This window comes from Osmia bicornis, chromosome 4 (genome assembly GCF_907164935.1).
Source record: "Osmia bicornis bicornis chromosome 4, iOsmBic2.1, whole genome shotgun sequence".
NCBI classification, from domain to species: Eukaryota; Metazoa; Arthropoda; class Insecta; order Hymenoptera; family Megachilidae; genus Osmia; species Osmia bicornis.
Genome location: NC_060219.1, coordinates 12,118,672 through 12,144,243, shown reverse-complemented (window position 1 = coordinate 12,144,243; position 25,572 = coordinate 12,118,672). Strand labels below are relative to the sequence as shown.

Genomic DNA, 25,572 nt, shown 5'->3' with positions numbered 1-25,572 from the left:
TACCAACATCGTATACACATGCGCGCACTCTAAACGACCGTCTGATGAATATGTTCATTAAACGTACGTTCCATCGAGAGAATCGGCAATGTATTCGTCTTCCACTCTTTTCTTGAAGGCAATCTGTGAATGGGTTTTACCGAAATCTAGAGAATCGACAGGTTTAGGTTTAACCGCAGAGCTTTTCCGGTACGACCCCACATCAGATGGATTGACAATGCACGCGATCGACCACCGTGGCCATCTGGAAGGACCGATTGTCGCTGCTCGAACGTGACAAGTCTTCCGTTGACCATCAATTCCTGCGACGCGATTTTCGTTTCCCTTTGGCGACCAAAGCAGTCGAAGACACGCGATTCATTCAAGCAAAGTTCGTTCACCGAGCCTCTCTTTGTTCGACGATTCGAAAGGTTTATGTAATAAAAAATATAATAAAGGAGCACTCGATATCAAGCTAGGATCAATAAAGATCATAAATTTACGTAGCATTTATGTAATTGAAGAATAAGATGCGGTCACGGTGCTATGTTATTTCGAGTAGAACCCTACTACCTTTCTTGAACGGTGCACCTGCGAAAAATCATTAGCAAACAATCACTGTATCGATCATCGAAATCGAGATTACCGTAATTTGATTTTGGGGCACGAGGGGGATAAATACCTGCTGCTTCGGCTTTCTTTCCGACCACGACGATTCTTTCGTTTAATTGTTCGATAGCTCGCCGATGAAGAAAGAATTTACAAGTGCATATTTTCTTGAATCGATTCCTAAATAATTCGAACGATGCCGAGAGCGTTAGCGTTCGCGTTCGCGTTCGCGGTTAGCATTCGCCATTAATACAAAGTGGAGAGCCGTATTGCGCGTTGATTACAGCCTCCACGTAAAAATGCCAGCACTTTGTGCCGGGCCGGGCCGGGCCGGGCCGGAGCGCGGCGTCTGTGTCCGATTAACGAATACAATGCTTCTCGCGTACTTAATCCGATCTCGATAAGATCAACCCTTTTCGCGGGAGGACTTTACCGCAATTTCACCGTCACACCGGTGCACCGCGGTTGATGCATTAGCGCGATTATGGAGGTCCAATTTGTTGCTGTTGCGGATAGGCGGTTCGTTATCGACGACAACGATCGTTCGAGCTTTCTACCCTTTGCACGAAAGCAGCGCACAGCTTACGCCACTGGACGTTATGATTACCTGCTGCTCGAACACGACCTGTCGCTCTACGTGATCCCTCAGATTTCATCCTTCTCGGCACGGACCACCTTTGAATCGTTGCGTAGCCTTTTACTTGCTGCAATAATTTCCCTCTAACAGCAGGTGGAAGACATTACGGTATCGTTCCCCGTAAAAGCGAAATATCCAAGTCGCTTGTTTTTTCAAACATAAACGTAAGCTTTTCGTCCTGATTCGAATACTAATCTGCTGTTACAATTGCAGCTCCCTTTCCCTCGCAGCAGTAAAAAAGTTCCCCCTTTCTCTCACGAATACTGACCGGTGAAAATTAGAAGAAAAGTGCCAGTATAAAAGCAAGGGAGCAAGTGAGTTACAAAGTATGGCCGTAGCAGCTGCCACGTTCGGCTATCGCAAGTAGAAAGACAAAGATAAAGAAGAGAGAGTCCGAAGACAACGACCCGCCACTCAGAGCATCGTAAAAAGGACGGAATGTCACTGAATGACGGACCGTGGGTCCATCGAGACCGGTAAGTAATTCTTTGGCAATTACATAATTACTCGTGGTTAGCGATGGTGCACGGTCGCGCGGACCAAGAACAGTCGTTACGATATTTACTACTATATAATAGCTGCCCCTGGCGACGAAGAAACGGGCCGCTCGCCGGTGAACACGGTTCAAGCTTCGAGGCGTCCTCCAGCCTGCTTCTTGCCATCCACACTCGCTACAGATCCAACAAGAGTGGGCATGCCTTTGTTCTCGAGGAGTGCGGTATACCTTTCATTTATTTTCTCAGTTTATTTAGCTTATCGAATCCCTCTTCTGGGATCCGGCTGAACATCCCTTATATTTATTATTTTATCCCTCCTTATAAGCTTCGACTCAGTTTTCCCAGTTATTTACCGCTCATGCGGCAAGATTAATGCGCATTATCGCTCGCGGTTGATAGTGAAAGGTTCTAGATTTCGCTTGGCTAGCTCGGTGGACGTTTCTCAACGAAGGACGAGCGGGTTACAGGGAATTGATGTAGCGTTACCAACACCTCGACGGGTGTAATGGATGTAGTGTTGCTGGTGGCAAACGATAAGCCGCGAGAATGGATGCACTTTTCACGCATGTAGCTTTCGCTCACGGCGATGCACTTCTCCGGCCGTTGCAGGTGGTTTCCTTGTAATCGTGCTCACTTCTCTTGTGACAGAAGGCTCTACCTTTGCTCTGCATCGTTGTAAACCTAATGAAACGGACACTTGATTAGTTACTCGATAACACATCCCTCCACCCTTTGCGTTATCACGACACTTGATAAATATTCCTACTTATCGTTTAATACGTCTACATTTCCTAGAGATTTCTTGAAGGAATAATCAAAAGGTAACATGTACTAAAAGGGTTTTTTACCGAACGTTTTAGAGAAATAGAAGAAAGGGAGGAATCAACAAGTCGAGCTGCTGCGTATCGTCGGTGTTGCAGGAGGGTAGGAGGCGCGTAATTTCAGTAATTCCGTGCTTCGGCTGCCCTCGCGAGGTCCGCTCGAATGGTAGAATTCGCGGGACCGCGCGGGGCCGCAACAGGCGTCCCGGTAAGCACGCGAGAGAGCCGCGATTAGTAATTTGAATCGTTACGGCCGTCATTCCCACCGTTCTCGAGGCCGTTCGTTCGAGCTCTGTGTACCAGGAGAAATTCCGAAATAACAGAACGAACGCATTATAGTCGGACCCTCTTTTACCCTGGCCAGATCCGTGGAATCTTTCTAACGATGACTTTTGTACACCGGACAGCAGGTAAATACGAACGTGCTTACGAATAAGATAGAGAAAGATGAAGCGCAGGTTGGCCAAAAACACGCGTGACCTGTATTTAAGGTGGTTTTCGCTCGCTCTCCTTCGTACCTGGACTGAACTTTCATTCTTTTTTTAATTTGCAAATCGTTCTTTCTTTATCTTCTGTTTTCCTTTCGGCTATTCCTTACTTTCTTCGTTCTGATTACCCTTCCTTGCACGCGAACGTGAGAATCTGGATCCTTACCCTGCCATGCAAACGCGAGTTGATCATAGATCGATCACGCGACACTCGCAATTAAACGATGCCTAAAGCCGTGGCACTAATTCAATAATCCTATCCGAAGCGAACCAACATTCCCAGGATCGTCGTGAACCCTTACAAGCGTAATGGTCCCGATAGAAAAATACCTACGCTTCGAGAGCAAAGTTCAAAGAAAATTAAAGACCCCCCCAAGGAAGTAGGTACCCGTTTGACGTAGGCCGTTAATCATCCAAGTATCAACAGTTATTCAACAGCAACCCCTCCCTTGAATCAGTTGGTTCGTTCTAGCAACGCCAGCAGCGACACCCAATGAATTCCTCTCGAATCCGCCAGCATCCCCCGAAACGGATCGCGAGAAGAACGCATCGAGCTCAACAATCAGCTTCCCTGATATTTATTACCCTAACCTCGAGACTTTGACCCCTTCTGCACGGTCTCGTACCAACCCCTAGCCCCAGGAACCGAACGCGAACGAATCATCTTTGTCCAGCAGCGAGGTTCGCTTCTGATCCCGATTCGGATACCAGCGAACGGTATTGTATCGGTCATCGGTAATAAATTTAGAAAGAAATTGCCGGTCACCCCGTCGACCCATCGCGAGAGATGCTGCGGAAGGGGTGAAGGTAGACCGCGAAGAGGAAGCCTCGCGCAAAGCAAACAACAATAATAATTATTTGATAGGAACAGTGCCTTACGCTGGCCCCGTAATATCTGTAATGGGATGTTCTACTCGAGTGACCTGTCAGCCGAAGACTGAATTAATGGCGGTCGAGATTTCGCGAGGAAACGAGACGATCGAGACGAGACGGGGAGAAAACGAACCTCGAGATCCGTCGAGAAGCGTTTACTCCTACCATGCAACTTATCCTCTTTATTCTATTGTACATCAGAAATTAAAAACACTCTTTATTAACGCAAAATTCTATCGTGTCTACCTGCGCGTCGATCAATCGATCAATCAATCAATGTTTAACTACGAATAATAACGAAGAAATATTTTCATGCAACACGCAAAACTTATACAAAAATGCCGTTGAACCTGCAACATTATGAGAAGCTTGCGGCATCCTCGTGCAACTCATTAACGCGTGCTTTCCGTTCGCGAGTCGCGTGAGGTTTCAATCGCACGCAATGCGTCCTTCTATTATATTTTCCTTGATTCTTCTCAAGCACATTCCCCGGGCGCTTCGATCGCCTGCCAGTTACCTATTTCTTTACTAACAATTTGCAACAAATTATCCCTTCCTAGGCAACTTGAATGCATGTAAGTCACGAATCATTTTACGTTTTCGAAAACGTAGACTAATTTTTAAAAGAACTGCCCACAAACGAAACGTGTGAAACACCGTGGAAAAGGCAAGAAAAGTGGGCCGAACGAAGGCCATCTGACGATGGGAACGAAACAGCCACTGCTAATTAAAAATTTGTCCGTGGAATACATAATTGTATCCATCCGAAAAGAACGCCCATCTAGGGGCTCCGTTTGACACTTCATCATTTGTCGAGCACGCAGAAGCCTGTCATTAAAACGACGTTAGTTTCACGATCATGAAAGGTGTCTTCGTTTTAAATGAACGTTTCGAAATAGTAAATTACGTAGTCGTTTTAGTCCTTTTGTTTTTCGTTTCAACCACCAGTCAATCATTTTGTATTAAGAATATCGAAGAAACTTGTATGCAGTCGTTCCGCGATATATTTTTTTTTGTCGTCGAATCGTGTCAGGCTTCTACGTTTCGAAATCAATAATTATTTGATATGCAACGAACTAATACGTACCGAACAGCTGAAGAAGCGCCATTTGAAAGGCTGCATTATCAGCATTCGCGTTGCTCGCCATCGTCAAGTGGACGATGCCTAAGCGTGACATTAATCCTTGGTAAGCTGGACGTGTTTCTTCGTTTCGATGTACCGTACTCGGAACAGGCACTTACGTATGCGCGGATCCACGAGGCACGATGCGACGAGACCGGATGGAACGCCACCCTTGTTCCTTTTCGGCGGATTGGACTGAACGATCGCGACGTTCCAACCTTCTACGATATCCAACCAACCTCGAAACAAGCCCTGAAATCGTCGTTTCAAAGCTGACATTATTTCCTTGAAAATATTCCTTTTCGTTAATAACCTTTCTCCTATCTCACGTTTTCTCAGCTTCGAGGTTTTCACCCTCAGTCTTGAGAATCTAGACACGCAAGCTTGCGAATTGCGCGCCGTTTCAGCTACTCTCTCAGGACCACGCACCAGGTCACGATACCAAGAATTCATGGTCGTTTCATGAAAATCGAAGCTACCACGAAGTTGGCCGAATCGTGGAAGTAGCATCCAGCGAGAGCCTTCAACAGTTTCGCTCTCCTTCCTCTTGTTCGCGAAAATGCGAGTTTACTGCCTGGCAGCGGGCCAGCCAAGAGAAGAACGTTCCATTGTCTCTTTATGGTCTGAAAGTGGCCCATGGATGAGCGAGCGTGCACCGACGGCCGTCGCAATCGACGGTACAGGGTACAGGCCCGTCTTCTTCTTGGACGCCACGAAGAAGTACGGTCGGATAATAACGAGTTTCGCTGTCGTCCCTTTTCGCCCTTCGCGTATCCACCAGTCGTAAAGTCGACCGTCCTTCCTGCCTGCCTGCCTGCCTGTCTCTCACCGCACGCCGACCGTTTTTCTTAGCCGACCGATCCTCGGACGATCGTGTCAAATTTTTATTGCGCCAACCGGCTAAGATCGCCTCGCCTTATACGGAAAAGAGGTGACCATCCACTGAAAACTGACGATGAAACTTCCTTCTTTCGTTTGTCGCTAGATTTTCTTTTCCTTTTATATTTTTTTTTATTTTACGGCTGCAATTTTGTGCTATTATAAAAAGCTGGTGCAAGCAAACTTCTACTAATTTCACATGCAAATGTAATTCAAACTGTAGAATAAAAGTTTGTTCATAATCAATTTGTAACAGTGTTTCATTTACGTATGTACTCTTACAATGATAATACCACAGTATCGATCGGGCATCAAATTTTTGTTAAAAAATCAAAGTAAAGATTATTTGCGTTAACTATAAGACATTCGTTGAATGATGACCACTTGATTAGCGCCAGTGTCGGTCGCCGTAGGAATCTGACACTCCCCCGCCGCCCTCCCACAAGGGACGGTGTGGGGTTTTATGCAAGATTTCCCCACGTTAAAAAAAAAAAAAAAGTCCTTTACATCTCTGCATTCCTTACATCCCTGCATCCCTTACATCCCTGCATTCCTTACATCCCTGCATCCCTTACATCTCTGCATTCCTTACATCCCTGCATCCCTTACATCTCTGCATTCCTTACATCCCTGCAACCCTTACATCTCTGCATCCCTTACATCCTTACATCACTTATATCATCGCATCCTTTTACATTCTTGCATCCCTTTTGTAAGCATCCCATCATAGCGCCTCCTGGCGGTAAGAAAAGGAACTAAAGCTTGCCAAAATTTTGGCCCTCTAGCGGCAAAAACGTGAACTAAAATTTCGACGTCGAATCAGCGCCATCTGGTTTTGGAAAAAGGAACTATATCATGCACCAATTTTGGCCCTCTAGCGGCAAAAACGTGAACTAAAATTTCGACGTCGAATCAGCGCCATCTGGTTTTGGAAAAAGGAACTATATCATGCACCAATTTTGGCCCTCTAGCGGCAAAAATGTGAACTAAAATTTCGACGTCGAATCAGCGCCATCTGGTTTCGGAAAAAGGAACTATATCATGCACCAATTTTGGCCCTCTAGCGGCAAAAATGTGAACTAAAATTTCGACGTCGAATCAGCGCCATCTGGTTTCGGAAAAAGGAACTATATCATGCACCAATTTTGGCCCTCTAGCGGCAGATATGTGAACTAAAATTTCGACGTCGAATCAGCGCCATCTGGTTTCGGAAAAAGGAACTATATCATGCACCAATTTTGGCCCTCTAGCGGCAAAAATGTGAACTAAAATTTCGATGTCGAATCAGCGCCCTCTGGCGGCAAAGAAAGGAACTAAATTTTGCAAAAATTTAAATTAAAAATTATTATTTATGAGACTTTACTTACCTTTACTTACCTTTACTTACCTTTACTTACCTTTACTTACCTTTACTTGCCTTTACTTACCTTTACTCGAACCAGTCAGTGTCCATAAGTATATTATTTATATAGTTATTATAAGGGTTGAAAGGATACAAGAGATGCAGGGAGCATTCTGGAGATTATGGGATACAAAAGACATAAAGGGTAGAGAGATGTAAGGGATGCCGAGGTATAAGGAATGTCGTCATATACGAGATGCAGGAATATAGGGAATGTAGTGATATAAGGGATACAGGGATGTTGAGGATGCAGACATGTAAGGGATGCAGTGATAATGGGTTGGGCCTCGAGAGGCCCTTAAAGACGGAAAAATAATAATATGGGAATAACTGGGAAGTTTGAGCCAAGGCCTATGAAGAGGGATAAAATAATAAATGACTTGGGAGGGTGGTCCACGCGAGGCCCGAAAATAGGGGTAAAATAATAAATAAAAGGATAAAATAATAGGCGAGGCGCACAGATATAATAGAATCAACACGTTCATGTTCCTAATGAGTTTATTCAATAAGCTAAGAAGATAAATACAGCAAATCCTTAATTTTAATAACGCGGAAACATGTTCGCATGCTCGAAAAGAAGGCAGAAAAATATTATATGTTGTAACATATGTAGGTACCTACACGAAGTTGAAGCAGCTTGAAATAGCAAACTTCAAATCGAGTACGTCAAGTTGAAATAGGAAAGTTTTGATGCTTCATTAAATTACCTTTCGAGATAAACCGACGTGTTATTGAAAATTCTAGTTATTAGAACTTTAGTTCCCTTTCACCCGATGTTACGACATTTTTTGCGTCAACGTTTCAACGGTGAATTATAAGAAATCTAAAACCCTATTTAGCATAATTTCGATATAACATGAATAAAAACCTTTTCTGTAGGAAGCCTTGCTCAATCCAGAAAATACAACTCCGATGATACGCCTAACGTTAAGCCATTTCGAAAAGAAAAGTTGAAATATCGACCAGAAAATGGTACGAATTTACACACTATAGGCACGGTTAAAATTTTAATCAATCTAATTTCGTTTGTAGAATATTATGAACAAGTAGAATCCACTAAACCGACCGGAGAATCCATGTACGATGCATCGGATTTGCACGACCTAACTCCGGAGGGTCGCAAACCCCATGGTCTCTTCGAAAAGAAATAAAATTAATAAAATACAATGCTGCAATTAAAATGATAAATCACAGTGTTTTCTGTTTAGCCCTATTTTAAAACAATTCGCTCGTTCGTTCAGAAAATTCTGAAAATCACGATTTATCTGAACACTAGAAAAAAAAAAACCACAAAAACGCTATAAAGAGGTGCGATACGTCTGTGTGTAGGTGTTTTTCTTTTTTTAACGAGTCGTCGAACGCGCGTAGTGGTCAGCATAACGCAATATCCAGGCAGGGGTGTTTTTTCTCACCCCCGGTTAAGAGGGCGGCAGGGCAACCGACCGCGGGTGCGGAGGGAGAAGACGCATTACCAGATTGGCTCGCATTCACCAGTCTTTTACATTCATGAAGCTTTTATTCGGTTGATTTGACTATACGCTTCGTATTCACGGCTCTCGATTTGATTTGCATTGATTGGAGTGCCAGCTTTCCCGATAACCGGCCCCCGAACCTCCTGTACCAAGCGATCTTCCGATTCTACATCGCAGAGACTGCGAAACCGTTCGTTTTACCAACTAATTTCCACCTTTCCAATCTCTGCATACATTAAAACGTTCATTATCTAACCTTTTTGTTCGGCTATGTTTGGCAGAACGACCCTCCATTCGCCGTCCCACAATTAATGAACTATTTAACGAGCGATATAGCAATATTTTATCTGGTATCTCGAAACGCAGCAACAAACAGCAGTGTAATCGAGGTAAGTGGCACTTTCGTAACAGAGACTCGGTGTTTTTACGTAACGATGACAGTATTATGTCGATGTCAGCGGCTAAACGATGATTAATCGATCTCTGGTCACAGATATCCCGGATTCCCTGGCCCGTCACGGCTACCGCGGCAACAAAAAGAGCAAGCCGATGAATAACCTTTCGACCACCACAGTATTTAGGGGACAAAAGCTGCGCGGAGGCCGACCTGTTCATTAATAAAAATCATACGATCGTTAAGCTGAAAATATTTACAATACGGATAATCGAAGGCTCACCGTGTCGGCATTTTTACCATACCCTTCTATCTCTCTTTAATAATAAAAATTACTTCTGATTGTAACCGCATCCAGAAATGTTGAAAACCAATAATAATGATATTCTTGTCCGATGAATTTGAAGAAAAAAAAATTCTTTCAAGCCATTACCCTTGCTGTATCCCAACTTCTTTCTATAAAAAATGATTCGAGCCCAGTCTCGTTCACGCGATCGACTCGGAAGAATAGCGAAGAATCCGTCCTTTAATCGTCGCACGATGAGTTTCAAGTTCTTTTTCTTTTTTCTTTTTTCTTTTTTTCTACTTTTATCCGTGGCAAAGGGTAGTGGAAAAACGGGTCCCAGCTGGGAATTTCTCAGATGAAATTGATTCGTACGCGATCGTTTCGCGACCACGCCATCTTCCCTTGGCATCATTCATCCTCTCGCTCTGCTATACTATTAGTACAGTTATTTATGGTGAAAAAGAGGATAGATCGCGGCGCCTATTATGTGTACAGGGATGTTGGGTCCCCGTGTGATTTATGTGCCGCGGCAAATTGCCGCTTGTCCTTTTCTGAGAGCCAGCAAAGCGAGCCTGATTAAATCCTTTCGGTCTGCTGTAATTTAAGCGTTTTTATTAACGTTTCGATGGTGGTCCTTCGATCTACAAGTAGATCGAACTTAACAAATTCTGATTACGAAAGGTAAATTACGAAACACGATCAGCAAGGACAAAAATCAAAACGAGACGGAGGATCGTCGTCCTTCGGTTTTGGCTTGTCGTCGAGCATCTTGAAACCGAAGGTCGGATATCGTCGAAGTCTGAGCAGCTCGTGCTCGGTTTGCAGCTCCAACAACTCCGCGTAATTATCCTGCAGCTTCTTGATCAGCGCGGCTCGCTTCATGATCATCTTCAGCTTCTTCTCCGCGTGTTCCTGTTGCCTCGCCTCGCCGATAAGATCGCGACGTTGCTCCATCTCGCACCTCGCCACGTTCATCTCCAAGATCTGTTGATCGAGCTGCTTGTTCTTGCTCCTGGTGCTCTCGATCTCCGTCTGGATCGACTGCAATCGATCCTTCTGTTCATCGAGATTCTGCTCGAATCCCTGCTTCATCGCCTTGATGTGTTCGGCCAGCTGTTGCTGCGTCTTGTCCTCTTTCATACCCCTAGCCTTACGCTTCAAGAACAACTGCATCTCTTTGGTTACCGTCACCGATTCTGTGAACCGCAAGTCCTCTTGTAGATCCTCCAAACGCTTTCGTTTACACTCGTGCTCCCATTGTTTCATCAGTGTACCTGATGAAAAAAACCTGTTTTCAACCTGCTTTGTTCTTTTACGGAAATGGATCTTTAAGAATACTGTACCTTGCTGAAAATTCAACAACTGAGACAAAGCTTTCAGCTTGCACGCACCCGCGGCCCTGATCAGCTCGTTCACGGATTCGATCTCGTTGTGCGAGATCAGGATCGCGGTTTCGGTGTCTTTCATATTTCCGCTGGTATCTATCTCGACCTGTCCCATCTTCAGCACCAGCTGTATCTCCACGTCCAGGTTAGATATCGTTCGACGTCCCCGAGTTTCCTCGAGATTCTTCTTCGTTCTCTCAACCTCGGCTTTGCACTTCTCGATCCTCTGTTCAAATCCGAGGATCACAGTTTCCGCCTCCACTATTTGCACCTGTTTAGATCTCGTCTTAAATTCTGCATCGATTTTCAAACGTCTCAGACGAATCAGATGATCCCACTGCGAGGTGTCTATGGTTGGAGGTAGGGTGGTCGGTCGAACGTCCAGATGATCCAAGGCCTTCAAATATTCGTTGCATTCTGATGGTAAAAAAATTGGTCGTGATTTCTTCAACACGTGATGTCCAAGCTCCAGCAATTCCGAAGGGCCAAGGTTCTTTAGGTTAGTCTTTGGACGACGTTTGTATTGACGCTCGAGTAGTTCCAGGTTCAATTTGCTCATAGACGAGAATTCGGATTTAAATCTTTTAAACATTACTTTCTGTTTGTGATCTAGTAACTCGTATTTCGCGATCAGCTGCTGGTGGACGTTCTGATAGGTCTGTAAATCACTCTTCAGGGTATTCTCGTATTCCTCTTTCTCCGTAATTCGTGTTTTTAATTTCTTTTCCTCTTGCAACGATTGTTCTCGATTATAAATTTGTATATACCCACGGATGTAACGGAGATTCATCTGGTTTATGGCTGCCTCGATGTTCATCTTCAGCTACGAAACCGAAAGGTTCATTGTTGATTTACTTTCGATTTAGTACGTAATTGAACAAAAAAATACGCACACTTACCTTGAATAATTCATTCAGTTTTTCATTAAATTTATCGATCCCTTCTTGAAGAAGTCCCATCACCCTGACGTATTCCGTCTCCAGCATCCTCTTGTAACGTTCCCGTTCTTCCTGCAAAAATTGCACATCCTTCTCGTACTGTTTCACGACTTGAAGATCTTCCGCGGTATAATCTTCCGGTTTCTTTTGAAGCATACAGGCAGGCTTAGGTACGTCTATCTTGATGGTGTCCTCCCATCGAACCTCCAGTACGCCACCCATCATCGTCATTAAAGCGCGTTCGCGAAAATCATCAGCTAACAACAACTGTCTGATTCGTTCTTCCTCGGCCGCCTGCTTGTCTAAGATCTCTTGTTGCGACGGGGAAACGTAAGGTTTTGCCTTCACTTCGTGATCGAGCACCTTGATAATATCTTCCGGCCTCTCCTACGCGGCAACAATCAAATATCCTAGGTCTACTATAATTACTATATAGAATAATTATCATAATACACGCTACGATACCTTCCAATGCCATTTAGGATCAGTAGGGACACGTGGCACGTGCTGACCGAACATGCTTCTCAGTTCCGAGTCGATATGACGTATTCTCTCGATTCGTGCCTGTATCATGTTCATTTCCCTTTCTTTTTTCTCGTACATCTCATCGAACGCGCGATTGAAGTGTATCCGAAGTTCGGCGCAATCGTGCATCAGCAAATAGTTGTTTATTAGAAGCTGGTCAAAAGCGTAACATTCCAGCTGAGAATAATACGGCGACGCCGCGATAAACCGATGTGTAGTCGTACCTTTGATGAAATAGAAAGATTTTAAAAGATATAAATACCTAATAAAATAACGGTGAAATCTAGAGTATACATATGTCTGCCCTCGTTACCTTCCATTGCTATCTCTTCTTTTGTATCTTCTTCGGCGATCTCTTCGTCCTCTTCCTCCTCGAACAACAAATCGATCCTTCTTCTCTCTTCTTGTTTCAATTTCAATCGTTTGTCCAATTCGATTTCAAGTTCTTCTTTATCATAGAGTTGCCAAGGTCGGAAAGTTTCGTTTTCTACGATCGTTTCTATAACTTCCTTGTAGAAGGTGGCCAACTGGAGACGATACTTGACGTTTGAATTTTCAGCAACCGAAGGATAGTTGGTGACGTGTTCGGTGTCAAATATGGCGATTATCGATTTACCTAGAATCGTCTGAGGATTCCAAAAAGTCTCTCGAATCCAACTTGTCACCCTCTTCATCTCGCCGATGTCGTGTTCTAATTTTAAGCGAAGGTCCTCGCAGTCGTCTCGACCTGCTTTCAATTTGTGATCACGACCTGCTTTATCCAAGTCGAACGAAGACACCGGAAGTTTTTCTATTTTTGGACAGACCTCGTTCTCATCGACCAACTTTTTCACTTTGCCTTTCAATGCCTTGAAATCTTGCAGAATTTTCTCCTTCTCTTCCTTGCACGTTTCTGTCTCTTGAAGAATTTGAAACTCTTCGCGCCACTCCGACCATGTTTTGTCTTTCTGTTTTGGACCAGGAAACACCGATCTCCGACGAGTCAGTATACCGTAAGCTGTGGGGTCCAGAGTGACGTAATCGGAGAAGATTTTCCTTTGGTATTTCTCGTAGAGACCGTAGTCTACCTTGTACATGAAAGGCTCGTCACCAGGAGTGGCAGTATTCTTCTACGCTGAAGGAAAGATGGAGGAAAATAATATTTTTATTTTAAAAGTAGTTAATCGGGGAGCAAGGGATGTTAGAAATAAGAATAAAGTAGAACCTTATTGTCAGCAGGAACGCTTCTTACAGCAACCAAAGAGCCATTGTACCCAATACACACTATGAAATCTCCATTCCTGTTCACCATCGCCTTGACGGTACCAAAGTCAGTTCTATGGTGTGTCATAATACAGGTCTGTAACTGTCGGACAGTTTTGTCCCTGACCAGGACCAATCCATCCAGAGCTGTAGTGCTGATCCACGCTCGATCGACAAAGATATTAGCCAGTCTAACTTGATGTCCCGTGGCAAGACCATCCACCATAATTACATCCTTGTAGTCTTGCACCTTTTGCACCCTCAGTTGACGTGTCAGATAAGGAGATCCGACGAACAGCGTCGGATTTCCAGGAACATAAGAAATTGCACGATAAACCCCGGGTAAATCAAGTATTTCGACTACATCGGTGACCAGATTCTGATTTTCTTGCACCTCGTATACCATCAGTTGCTGACCAACTTCGTATTGCGCTACTCCAACGAACAACACCAGCACCCTCAGTTTTCTGAATGCTTCATAGACCAAAAGATCGGTAATCGAACGTTGGACACGGATTAGAGTTTGCACCGTGTATGCTTTCTCGCGATGCAGGTTGATGCAGTAGCAGTTGCCGCTTGCTTTCTCGGCTGCTATCAGGAATCTGTAAAAAAAATGAAACGTGTTATATTTAAAGATAGATCTACTCTTATTACGGAATTCTTCTCACCTTCCAGAATATGAAAACTTAATCAAATCTAAAGGTTCCCTTTGCAGCTTTAAGCTAGCCACTATCGTAGGGGTAATAGGCTGAACGAAGCTCAGGAAGATCGCTTCGCCCTGCGTCGTTCCCAGGACGATCATCGGATAGTCCGGGTGAGAGACTTGGCAAGCTACCTCGCCATCGATTTCTGCATCGAACGTGGACACTGGTGTTCCACTGTAACACTCCAGAATCAACAACCCCTTCGATTCATCCGTCACTACCAAATGATGACACCAAGGGTATACAAAATCTACGAATCGATGAATTGCTCCATAATCCAAATACTTGGTGATCCTGGGATTCTCGTCCTCTTCGAAGAAATCAATTTGCATCAAATATCCCTCGAACGTGTGGTAGAAGAACCGGTTGTTGTTCGAAGGATGAATGACAACGATATAAGGCTTGGTTACAGATGTCACGTACCACGTTCGTTGCCACTTGTCTTTTCTGACGTTCTTCACGTAAAATCGGATTTGACAGAAGGTTGTCCGCAGTACGATACCGTCTCGGAACCAGTGCACCAACGGCAAGTCGATGTCCGTGCAAATACCGCATCTTTGGGATAAAACGATCCGATAGACGTTGCTGCCGTCGTAGTTGCTGAGGAAAACGTGCCCAAAGGTGTCTGTGATGGCTAACAGAGGCTCGCTAGAAGTTGGACACCAGTCTATCCACGCGATCTTTTCGTGATTAGGAAGCTGCACTTCGTGGTCTGGAATGTTTTCAGACAGAATGTTACAACTCGTGGAAATGCGAAAGTCGGTGAAATTTGAAAAATTCTATTCTCGCCTTTTAAAACAGCAACATTTCCAGCAATATTCAACTCCCAGGTGAACATCGTTCCACAAGTTTTACCCATCTGCGCGATCACACTGGGTTCAGCTTGAGTAATCCTAAGTATCTGTCCAACTTCGTCCCGTATATGGGTGTTCACAGAAATAATCTTCTCTCCAGTTCTCCAATTCCAAACGATCATAGAAAAATGAGGATAAAAACCAACGGAGACCATGTAATCTTGTGCTGTAAATGCAGTGGCCAAGTATCCCGATGGACATCCACCGGTGCATTCAGAAACTTTCGTCATCGATGGATATGATATGACTATAATCCTGGGCTGCATCGTCTTCTCGGCAAAAGCGAAGATTGGAAATTTCGAATGACCAGACAGACATCGTGCACCTTCTCCAGAGTCGCTGTTCCAACACCAACGAAAGCTAAGTTTCTTCTCGTTGATGTTGAAGAAGACGATGTTAATGCCAGTACACCACGCTAACACGTATTTCGCGATCCAAACTATCTCCTCAAGTTTGCTACCGCGAATCCAGCTGGGACTCCACGCGTCGTTATTCAATAACATTGGGAAATAAGGCTCTCGAATCAACCGTAACCTCGAAAAAGTTGGCTCGGAATTGTGAAAATCCCGTCGCAACGATCGCGCGTCATTTGTTCGAAAACGCAGAAATATTGAAATAGTGAAAAATGAAATTCTACGATTCAGCGGAATACTCGAAACGATAGGAGGAGTGTTGTCGAGTCCATCGCTGGCAGCGAATGCAGGCATCGGGTCATCGAACAGAGGGAGGAAAGAGGGAGAAAGAGGTTGGCAGGCATCTACGGGCAGTATATCACGTGGCAAGGATAAGTTTTTGATCGGCCCTCGGTATACGGATGACTCCCCGCTGCTTGACCTCATCACGCCACGCTATGGGGGTCTTTATAAACCACCATCGACTGCGCGTATCCTAATCACCTTTTGTCTTAAGCCTGCCAAACTCTTCGAAGGAGGGAGGATGCGTGTACTGACTTCTGACGAAGGATACATGCCACCCGGTTGCTCTTTCGTCACCATTTCCCCTTTCATCCTAATCTACCCTTATTTTGTCATCATCCGACAGTCTCCGTACATCGATACCTGTCATATCCTGAATGGCTTTTTCTTAATAACAAGAAAAAATCAAAGAATATCTTACTATAATCTCACTGTCTTATAAACAATCACATCTCGAGAGGTTGGAAAAATGTTGAAAAATTTCCAATGATATTTATAAAGCAAATGGAAGTGATTACTAACCCATCCACTACCTGCAGGGCAAAATTGCTCGGAATCTCGCAGAAGGAGAATCGAACGTCCATCACTACTGATCGCCAGTCAAACTTGGTTGCCCTTCCAGCCGCTCCTCTACACCGCCACGCCGCCACGAGATGCGTGGCCCACGGTGCCCGAACCTGTGGCCTCGCCATTAAATTGACGCCCGCTGAGATTCGTATTTGCATAACCCGACGCCATACGACCGATCCTATCGACGTCCTGGTTGCCTTCGCTTCGCGACTCGCGCGACCCGTGTGGGAACCACCCTTCGTCCGTCTGCTAAGGATCAGCCTCAATGGCGATTCCATTTGCTTGCAAATAACGGCCATTTCGGTGAGTCTATTCTAACCGATATATAAATTCCAAAGTGATAACCCTTTCGAAGAGTTACTAATGATAACGTGACCAGCGGTTAAACTCGAAATTCTGCAGTAATTGAATCTGTTAAAAATTCACGAAACAGAGCATCGACGTTCCCAAGGAGATTCCAAAAAATCCATGAGGAAGAAGAAGGAGAAGGAGAAGGAAAAGAGAAGAAAGAAGAGGGTATGGCAGTATCGTTGAAAGTCGTCCGGAACACGCAGCAGCACACGCGTGCGTGTTCCAGCATCAAGGGATGCAATGGTCCCTGGTGCGGTACGCGTCCACGGAGTGTGGGAACACGGGTCGAACAGGAAAGAAACGACGAAAGCAAAGAGCGACGAAAGGAACGGTGTACAAGAAAGAAAAGAAAAGAAAAGAAAAGAGCCACGACAGAAGAGGAAGGAATACAGAAAGAAAGAAAGAAGAAGAAGAAGACGGCGGGTAGCATTTAATCAGAGCCCATGGTGAAGTGCACGGCACAAGTGTATGTATATAGAAGCGGTGTATATGGTTCGGTTAGTTTTTGCTGTTGGGAGGTTGCTTGGAAATTGGCGCCAAATTAGTAAGGAGGACGAGGCGAGGCTCACGGTGCCTTGGGCTGCGTGACGCGAGACATTAAAAGTAACCTCTGCTCTCTGCTACACCCCCGTCCTTCGTCCCTCTAGCTCCTCTATCCAACGAGATCTTCTCTCTACCCTCCACTTTCGTTTTCCTTCTTCCTTCCTTCTTCCTTCTTCCTTCGTTCTTACCTTCTCATCCCACCACCTGCGAGTCTCGACCTTTTTTCCTTTTGTCTCTCCCTCTCTCCGCCACCTCCACGGCAAAGGACCAGCTTAGAACAGCTCTTCTTCGGTAATCACTGCCGTCGAAATGGTCGGATGAAGAAAAAAAAAAGAGGAAGCACACTTGAGCGTAACGATTCCCACTACCTTCGTGGAATCTGAATATCTAAGCAAATGAAGATCGGCTTCGTTAATACTAGCTATGATTACGGCCATCTAGCTACAATTTTTATTGAAAACGTTACACCGTGCTTGACGAAGCACCACGAAATGGATGGTTGAGGTAAGTATCACGAAGGTTTCTTCGTGCCACCATAGAGCACGAAAGATCGAAATACCGGGACGAAAAGTTAGCCGAGTCTCTCACGAGATACAAGACCGGGCAACGGGCTTTTTTCGCCGTGAGAACAGCGAGAGAACGTGAGACTGGAAATTGGAGCACGGAATCGAGTACCAGATTTCTTTTCTTTCCCTTTGATTTTCATCCTCTCGATCGAAGAAATAAATCTCTAAACTTTGCAATTCGTTATGATAACGAAGAGGGAAAAGGAGATCGTCGATGTACCGGAATGGAAGAGAAAATAAAAAGGAAACTAAGCCGATGATTCTGTTCGTTTGGGAGCAGCTGCGTTTTAGTAAGTTGCATGTCCGAACGGCTGGACTGACCGCAGATTATAGATGCGTCCTGGTGATCACAGACAAACGTTTAAATCGCTAAACGTCGAATTAGACGCGATTTACTGTTCCCCAGGGTCGTAAAAAATAATAGCACGCTGCGCATAGACACCAGGCTAGGCTGCCGATTTTTGGTAGCGTCTTCCCTCGACAGCTGCGATTTCCTGCCAGCGAGACGCCGCGCCGCGCCGCGCCGCGCCGCCCCTGCTACGCTTCTTTCCTTCCTCTCGCAAATTAATTCCTCGAGATCTGTAATCTGGCCGCTCTGCACCAGCTTGAAACCGTGTCGACAAAATGGAGCAGCGCGTGTCCATTACTCGCTACGTTTTCTTTTCTACTCGCGTCATAGGTATCGCTATTTGCCAGAGAAAATATCAAGCAGCAATAACGCTCTCTTTCTCGTCGGACGTAACGACTAGAGTTACTTAACATTAGGTCGTGCTATGTTAGTTGATCGAACAGCCGGTACTCTCGCGAGACAAACGTCCCAGTTCTCGCGGCAACGATTCCACTCGATCCTCTCGAAGCGAAGTCGGTTAAGAGAGCGAGAGCCCACGACGAGGACCACACACGAGGCCTGGGTCACTCCAAGTCAGTAACATCAATTAGCATTCGCGAGCGCCTCGACGATGCGGTGGACCGACGTTCAACGCTCGAGTAACAGTCGAAGAAGAAGGGATACCGCGGCATAAATGGCCACGTATCTATCGTCGGGGGTCGTCGGACAAAGCCGAACGTACGCCATAGACTTGCCACGATGACATATGAGCCACCGGACCTCTTTGTGTCGCCTTGAATACCTCTTAAATTGGGCAACCAGCCGTCGGAGGCTACTGAATATCCTCCCTGATACACTTGGCCACCGAGTCTCTGCGATTTATCATCGTCACCTCTCGAACCACCTCTTGCTTCGATCGAAGAATTTACTAAATATCAAGTATCTATTATATCACTGCGACATATCAAAATTGGAACACTTGAAGAAGTTACAACGATTAATATTGAACAAGAAAAAAAATATTGATTCGATACGTATCGTACAAAAGTCTGGAGAGGTTTCGAAAAGGAGCAGAAGCAACTTTAATGACTCGATCATTCTTCACTGACACCAGCATGTCAGTTAATAAATGTCGCTCCTCGAATTTCAAGGAATTCGGTGATCGACCTCTGACCCGCTCGAAAAACTGAATTCTTCCCGATGAGCGTTACCAAATCTCTGCAATATCATCTCCGACTTGCCTCGAGCAACGAAATTCGTGAATCTTATTGGAAATTAACATTCAAAACATTTGCAGTGCCCGCCTGACAGAGGATAATTGAACCAAAAAACGTGGAAACGATTATTCAAGGATGTTGCGTGCCGGATGATTGCTTTTTTTAACGATGCGTATAAAGCAGATATTATGAACAAAAAACGGAATGATTTCCTAGATATTTTATAAATTCTCATGGTACTTAAATACCGTATTTAAAAAATGTTATTAATCGATCTTCCCATTGCGAAAAAATGGACAACGAAATTTAAGCCTTACGTAAAGTTCTCTGCCGCCATCGCATCATAAAAACTACCACCCAAAGACTGGCGCATCAGCAACAATTTCTTTCCAAAATCACAATAAAATTTCACTTCAACCCACGCAATGTCTACTCAAGGTACACATACTAATCATCCCCATAAGAACCACCCCTGTGAACACTAGACATTTGCGGAGCAGCTCGTCGTTCATTGAACGACCGGTAAAAATTGTTGACCCTTTAGCGAGACGGGGAGAGAGAACGGATCAGCCAGATCCGTAGATATATAAGAAGCAGATGCGTCTGTCATTAATATGAGCCGGCTAAGCTATTAATAACCAGTTAATGAGGCCTCTCGTCCCTTCCCTCTCTTGTGTCGTATGTGCGTGCCAGACGACTTGTATCCAGGTAGGGATGCTACGTATACGTGCATCTACGTACAGACGATACGTATATCGACGTATGGTTGTGTATAACAAGGCTTATTGTGCTGAGAGAGTGTACGTACATACGTGGTATAGAGTATGGGGTGCACGACTGTCGGGTCGTCAAAGGGTCCCGGTGAACCTCGTGATTTATAATCGGGCCTGTCCTCCCTTGCCTCTCGAACACCCTCGATTATCCTTCGCAATGACGGGAAATTTTCGGTTCCTTTCCTTGGATCGCGCGATCTAGACTATTTTATGGAATTGTGTTGTTACCTGAAAATTCCCAACAATTTATAATTATTAGTCTTTCACCCATCAGTTTAGTCCCGGTTAAATGACACACGCGATCTCTGGCGACGACGACTCATCGGGACATCGTTTTCCCATCGAGGGAAAAACAAGGAGGAAAACAGTGGAGGGGAGAAGGAGTAATTAAATGAGAACCCCGACGTAAGAACGCAGGAACGCCCACGCCATGCATCAACCGTGACGTGGATAGGTAATGCTGCTGCAGATGGAGAAGATGGTCTCCGAAGATATAGCCTCGGTTCGTACGTTAGTTAGGGTCAGCTATCTCGCGCGACCCATCTCCGCCTATCCAATCACACACCGCACACCGCAACTATGGCACGCAAGCCGATAATACACGGTGTCCCAATTATCCCGCGACACGGCAAGGCCCACGCTCGCCGTGAGAGAGGATTTTCAACACGCCCCTATCGCCCCTACCGATCCAGGATCGACCAGACCCTCGAGGACGTCCAAGGTTTGCCGTCTATTTGCTGGACGATGCTTCTTCTCAAGGTCGAATATCCGATTCATTCAACGTCCGACACCATTTGACAATATAGGTACCTAATTATCTTGAAATTAAAAGTGTTTGCTAATTTATAGATTTCGCTTCGAAAGCAAAAACTTTCACTTGTAAGAACCTGAATCATGAAAGCCTTAAATCTCTTATGCGCTGCTGAATTATGTTGTCGAAGGTAACCCGAACTGGGAATTACGTCGCATTATATGAAACCGAGGCGTGAGGAGCTGTAAGCTGAAGAACAGGTAGGTCTTCTTTCGAAAACTTTACGTCACATCGAACGTTTTCACTCGGATGTATCGAAAGGAGGTGTAATTTTCAAAAACTAAACACATCATACGACATAGGTATCGCAATGTTAATTGATAACACCCGTACCGTGGTAACTGGCTTCAATTACACCTCGGGCATAGCACAACGAGCTGATAACAGGAATTATCATAAAGGCTCTCTTGCGTAATCTCTATGAAACTATCGCGGATGTGTGAAATATCCATTGCACATTTAGATTCTACGATGAAATGAATCGTCATCGCTGTGAAAAAGAAAATTAGAAATGTCCCAGGATGAATGCAATTGAGGAGGATCGCGTGTCGGAAAGACTGGAATCGAGCGAAAAGCAAGGAGTTAAGGCGACAAGAGACGTAAAGCCGCGAGCAATCGTAAAGAAAAAGTAGTCGCACCGATGTAAAGGTCGACGCATAGGTGAACAAAGGTGCAATTATCGAAAGACAGCGATGGTGGTTAACCACGCCCCTGTCCCCTCGGGCGACCAATCGCCGCTGTCGCTGGCGTCGCCCTGCAGCGGACGACACAGCACGACGACATTCCGAGAACGAATCCGTGCTGTGAAGAGCGTCGCCGCAAGCAGACGAACGCTTTCCACTCGCAATTCTCAACGCCGCTCCGGCCACTTTCCCGGCCAATCAACGTAATCGCTCGATCACCGACGCGACATTTGCCTACGGATCCTTCAAAAATATCTTAACTTATTCCGGCGCACTTTTGTGTTCGATTGCTTTTCGTTACTCGTACTATATTTGGAACTTTGGAACCCAACCCTAAAAATCAACCAGAAAAGAGAAAAATCAACGTGCAAAAGATAAAAAGGAAAGAGCAGGAGCAGAAGCAACAGCAAAGGGGGGTTCAGGGGAAGAAGGTACTATATAATCGTAGTTCCGGGCCCCACCCACGAAGGGCGGTGACCGAGGGGTAGAATCTGTCGCGAGTTCGAGTTCGAGTCCGAGTTGGAATTCGCGAAGGCCGGGGTTGGTTAACAGAAGCAGCCAACTTGAAAAGAGGTAGCACGACGGAGGAGAGAAATGGTAGTAGGAGAGTGGGGTTGAAAGGAGAAAACGGAAGCGGAGGGTGGTGCTGCGAGTGACAATCGAGAGGACTGTCACCGAGTTCGGCGAATCAGGAAGGCTGACGACGTGCTGGAGGACAGGGGTCGGCAGGGCGCAAGCGCTTGTGACCGCTGGACACGCGGGCGACACATCGATCCACGCTTCTACAACCTCCGTCTCATCCACCCACGCCTTCATCCGACCTCCTTCCTCCTTTCTCCGTTCGCCTCTTCCCTTTCCGGTGTCTCTCGTTTTTCCTTCTTCCCTTCTGTCTTCCTCTCCTCTCGCTCCATCCCCGTCTGCTTCGACTTTTCAAAGGAACAAACAAAAAATTGCACTTGCTTGGGTTTACAGTGATTCACCACGAGTCTGTTCCTCTATTCGAAAATTTCCTCCTTAAATTTACGTGGTATCCAATTACCACGTCAGTCTTAATATCCCAAGGGTTTACACACCTGTCAAAACTTCATTTAAACACAGTCGTTCCATTCGCTACATCTGTAACTGCTACTCTGATCCATGTCGAAGAAATTATGATGGTAGCAGCAGGTTAGCCAGAGGGGTTGCTAGTTATACGCCCGAGGGTGGTGGAAGAGTACGATCTAACCAGTTGCAACGTCGATAAGCGTATTTGCTGTAAATTTTCTGCTTCTCCGGCGCATCGTAGCGTGACCCTTTGCTACCGGTTGCATTGACATCCGGTTGTCGGGAACAGACACGGTGTGCCATAAAGTTCGATCGCTTTGAGCGGTTTCACCCCCCGGGGGTTCGACGCGAGTGAACGATCGATCGCTTTCTGATCCATTTAATAAGTAATTTTCGAGCTCATCTGCTATGGCGTCAACTGTTCTACGCGTCTATTTCACAATCAAGACGATTATTATTATCATTTATATTACATGATGTAATTAAAAATGAAATAAAAATGTTGAACTAAAGCATCGGAGTAGTTGATTTCTTCTGAAAATACCAAGCAGCATCTAATAATCGGAGATGCTACTGGTCGGCGTGAGTTGCTCGCGAATGTACCCAGATATCGATTCCCTCTTGCACCTTCGTCAGAGGAGGAGAAAGAGGAGGAGGAGGTTGGACTAGCCGAGGAACAGAAGGAGGTGGGTACTGGCCGACAGGCTTACTCGCGTCTCACAGACGACAAGAGGGTGATATATTACCACCAACTACCCACCTCCACCCTGTCGGTTCTCCTTCTTCGTACTACGTTTTCCACCGCTAGCGATGGCCTCGAGATCCTGCGAATAGGTATACCTCGCACTATTTTTACAAACTATAACTAGCGTTATAAAAAATTGCAATAGTTACGAAATATCTTCCGAAGATTAAAATACTAATCTCTGTTGATGGTCATCCGGAAAAAAAATCTCCTCCTTTACCATTTTCTTTTTCAACAGTAGCCACATCTCAATCATTTCGGTAACCCTGTCAAAAAGCTTCTGTCATTGCCGACGTTTCCACCCTTAGGGTCGTCTTCGACGAATCAAACGTCTATATCGTGGCTCGTAATCGCGAATCGGCCACATTCAACCACCCGCGCAAACAGGGTGCTCGTGAATTTTCAACAGGGTGTATACACAATGCGGATCGGGCGTGTGAGAAGGCAGAAGGGGACGTGGAAAAGGGGGGCCATTATGGAGATGGATCTTCCTTCGAATAATGTTCGGGACGGGATGAATCGGGGATGGGAAGCTTGAAGTGCGTTCAAGTGCTTGAAGGGGGTTGTTGGGTGGAGAACGAGGAGAAAGACAACTACGTATGGGGTTACGGATAGTGACGAGCATTCGATTCTTTTCATCCATCCAAGTTGATACTAAAGATTAGAAAAAATTGTAGAATATTAACAAGACGAAATATCCTAAGCCAGAAATAAAATAATGAAAAATAGAGTTAGAAACGTTCCCCGAAGCCTGAGATAGCGGAAGATGGGGCTCGAGAGGCGTATCGGCGAGGCTGGCAGGTAGCGTGCACGGAGGCACTCGTTTCGTTTGGATTCCGTGAGTTTTTCCCGGGATCTAGGACGCGTCTTCGTTACCAGACGATATCTACATTTGGGATTTCACGCGAGCGTAACGTCCCAAAGAGGCGGCAAGCAGCAGCAGCCGCTGCCGGCTCTCCGACAGTTCTCACGCTACGCCTTGCATCTCGCCGACTTTTTTCTTCTCGCTGGTACACGGGAATCGAGCCAACTCTAACCAACGGGCAACACGAACCTTCGGGGGCGAAGGAGCCTCCTATTATGCGTAACTGATCCGCGGCCGCACGAGACCCGCTCGAGTTTCTACCTCTTCTTCGTCTTTTTCTCTTCTCTCTTGCTTTCTAGTCGACGCGACGCGTGTAACCCGAATAATAAAATATCAAATTCTATGACAAATATCGTTTGACAATAGTTTGTTAAGATGGAAATGGGCAACGTTCCTGAGAATAAGAGAGGAGAAGCCGTAGGTTTCGCGTCGCGCGAGCTCTGCAGCTGCTGGATCTTATGCTAATCCCACCCCCGCAGGCTAACCCTGGCGCTCGCATCGCATGAAAAAGTTGCTCGTTACACGCTCGCCCATAAATCTCTTGGCTAAAGCTTAATCTGTTCGCCGGGGCCACCCCTCGACTAGCCGCGGAAAACTCGAGACAGGACGGCAGGTGCAGCCGACCGAGGCCGAGGATTTTCATAATTTTTTATCCTTCGGCGAAATTTCCAATCCTCCCGCGTTCCGCGAAAACTTACATCCCTGCTGAATCTCGATTATTTCCGGGGTAAAGCAGAACCTTCCACCTACGCTGAGATTAACCTCTTAACTCGAACGTCTCTCGCGATCGGAACTGATGTTATCTCAGGATTGTTTTATCAGGGGGTTACGCTGTTTCCTTGGCGTCAAAATGTAAATCGCTGATTTTGGTGCGACTGCAATTTGCAAATCGAGGATCAGGAAATCTTGAGAGAAAAGAAGTAATAAGAAAGCAAGGAAATCTTGCTCGATTTTCCTTCGCTAGAAGAGTATTTACAAGCTGTCGTGTCCGGGTATTCGCGCGATAGATCAGTCCAAGCCGACAATACTTTGTGGCAGGATAAAAAATCGAGGAAATGGAGGAAATGGAGGAAATCAAGGTAAGAGAAGAAAGTAGAGATAGGGAGAAACGTTAGAATGCCGGTTTCTCACTGCCAGAGGGGTAAAGGTAGATAGAGCTAATTGAATACTCGGGGGCAGGATTGATGCCCTCTGTCAGTAGCCGTGTACAGAGGCATCGGCGTAATAGACGTATTACCCGGGCTTTTACGGGCAATTATGCTAAGGCCGAAAG

General features: G+C 45.5%; 1 protein-coding gene across 1 annotated transcript; it reads right to left on the bottom strand.

Annotated features, from left to right (window-relative positions):
• Positions 1-10,159: 10,159 nt before the first annotated feature.
• LOC114882739 (cilia- and flagella-associated protein 43) lies at positions 10,160-15,611 on the bottom strand. The gene is made up of 8 exons (XM_029199708.2): positions 15,044-15,611; positions 14,219-14,966; positions 13,513-14,152; positions 12,622-13,417; positions 12,249-12,532; positions 11,745-12,170; positions 10,804-11,668; positions 10,160-10,734 (listed from the first exon to the last, which is right to left on the bottom strand). Exons 1-8 carry the CDS (start codon positions 15,609-15,611, stop codon positions 10,160-10,162), a joined length of 4,902 nt encoding a protein of 1,633 aa, XP_029055541.1.
• Positions 15,612-25,572: the final 9,961 nt, after the last annotated feature.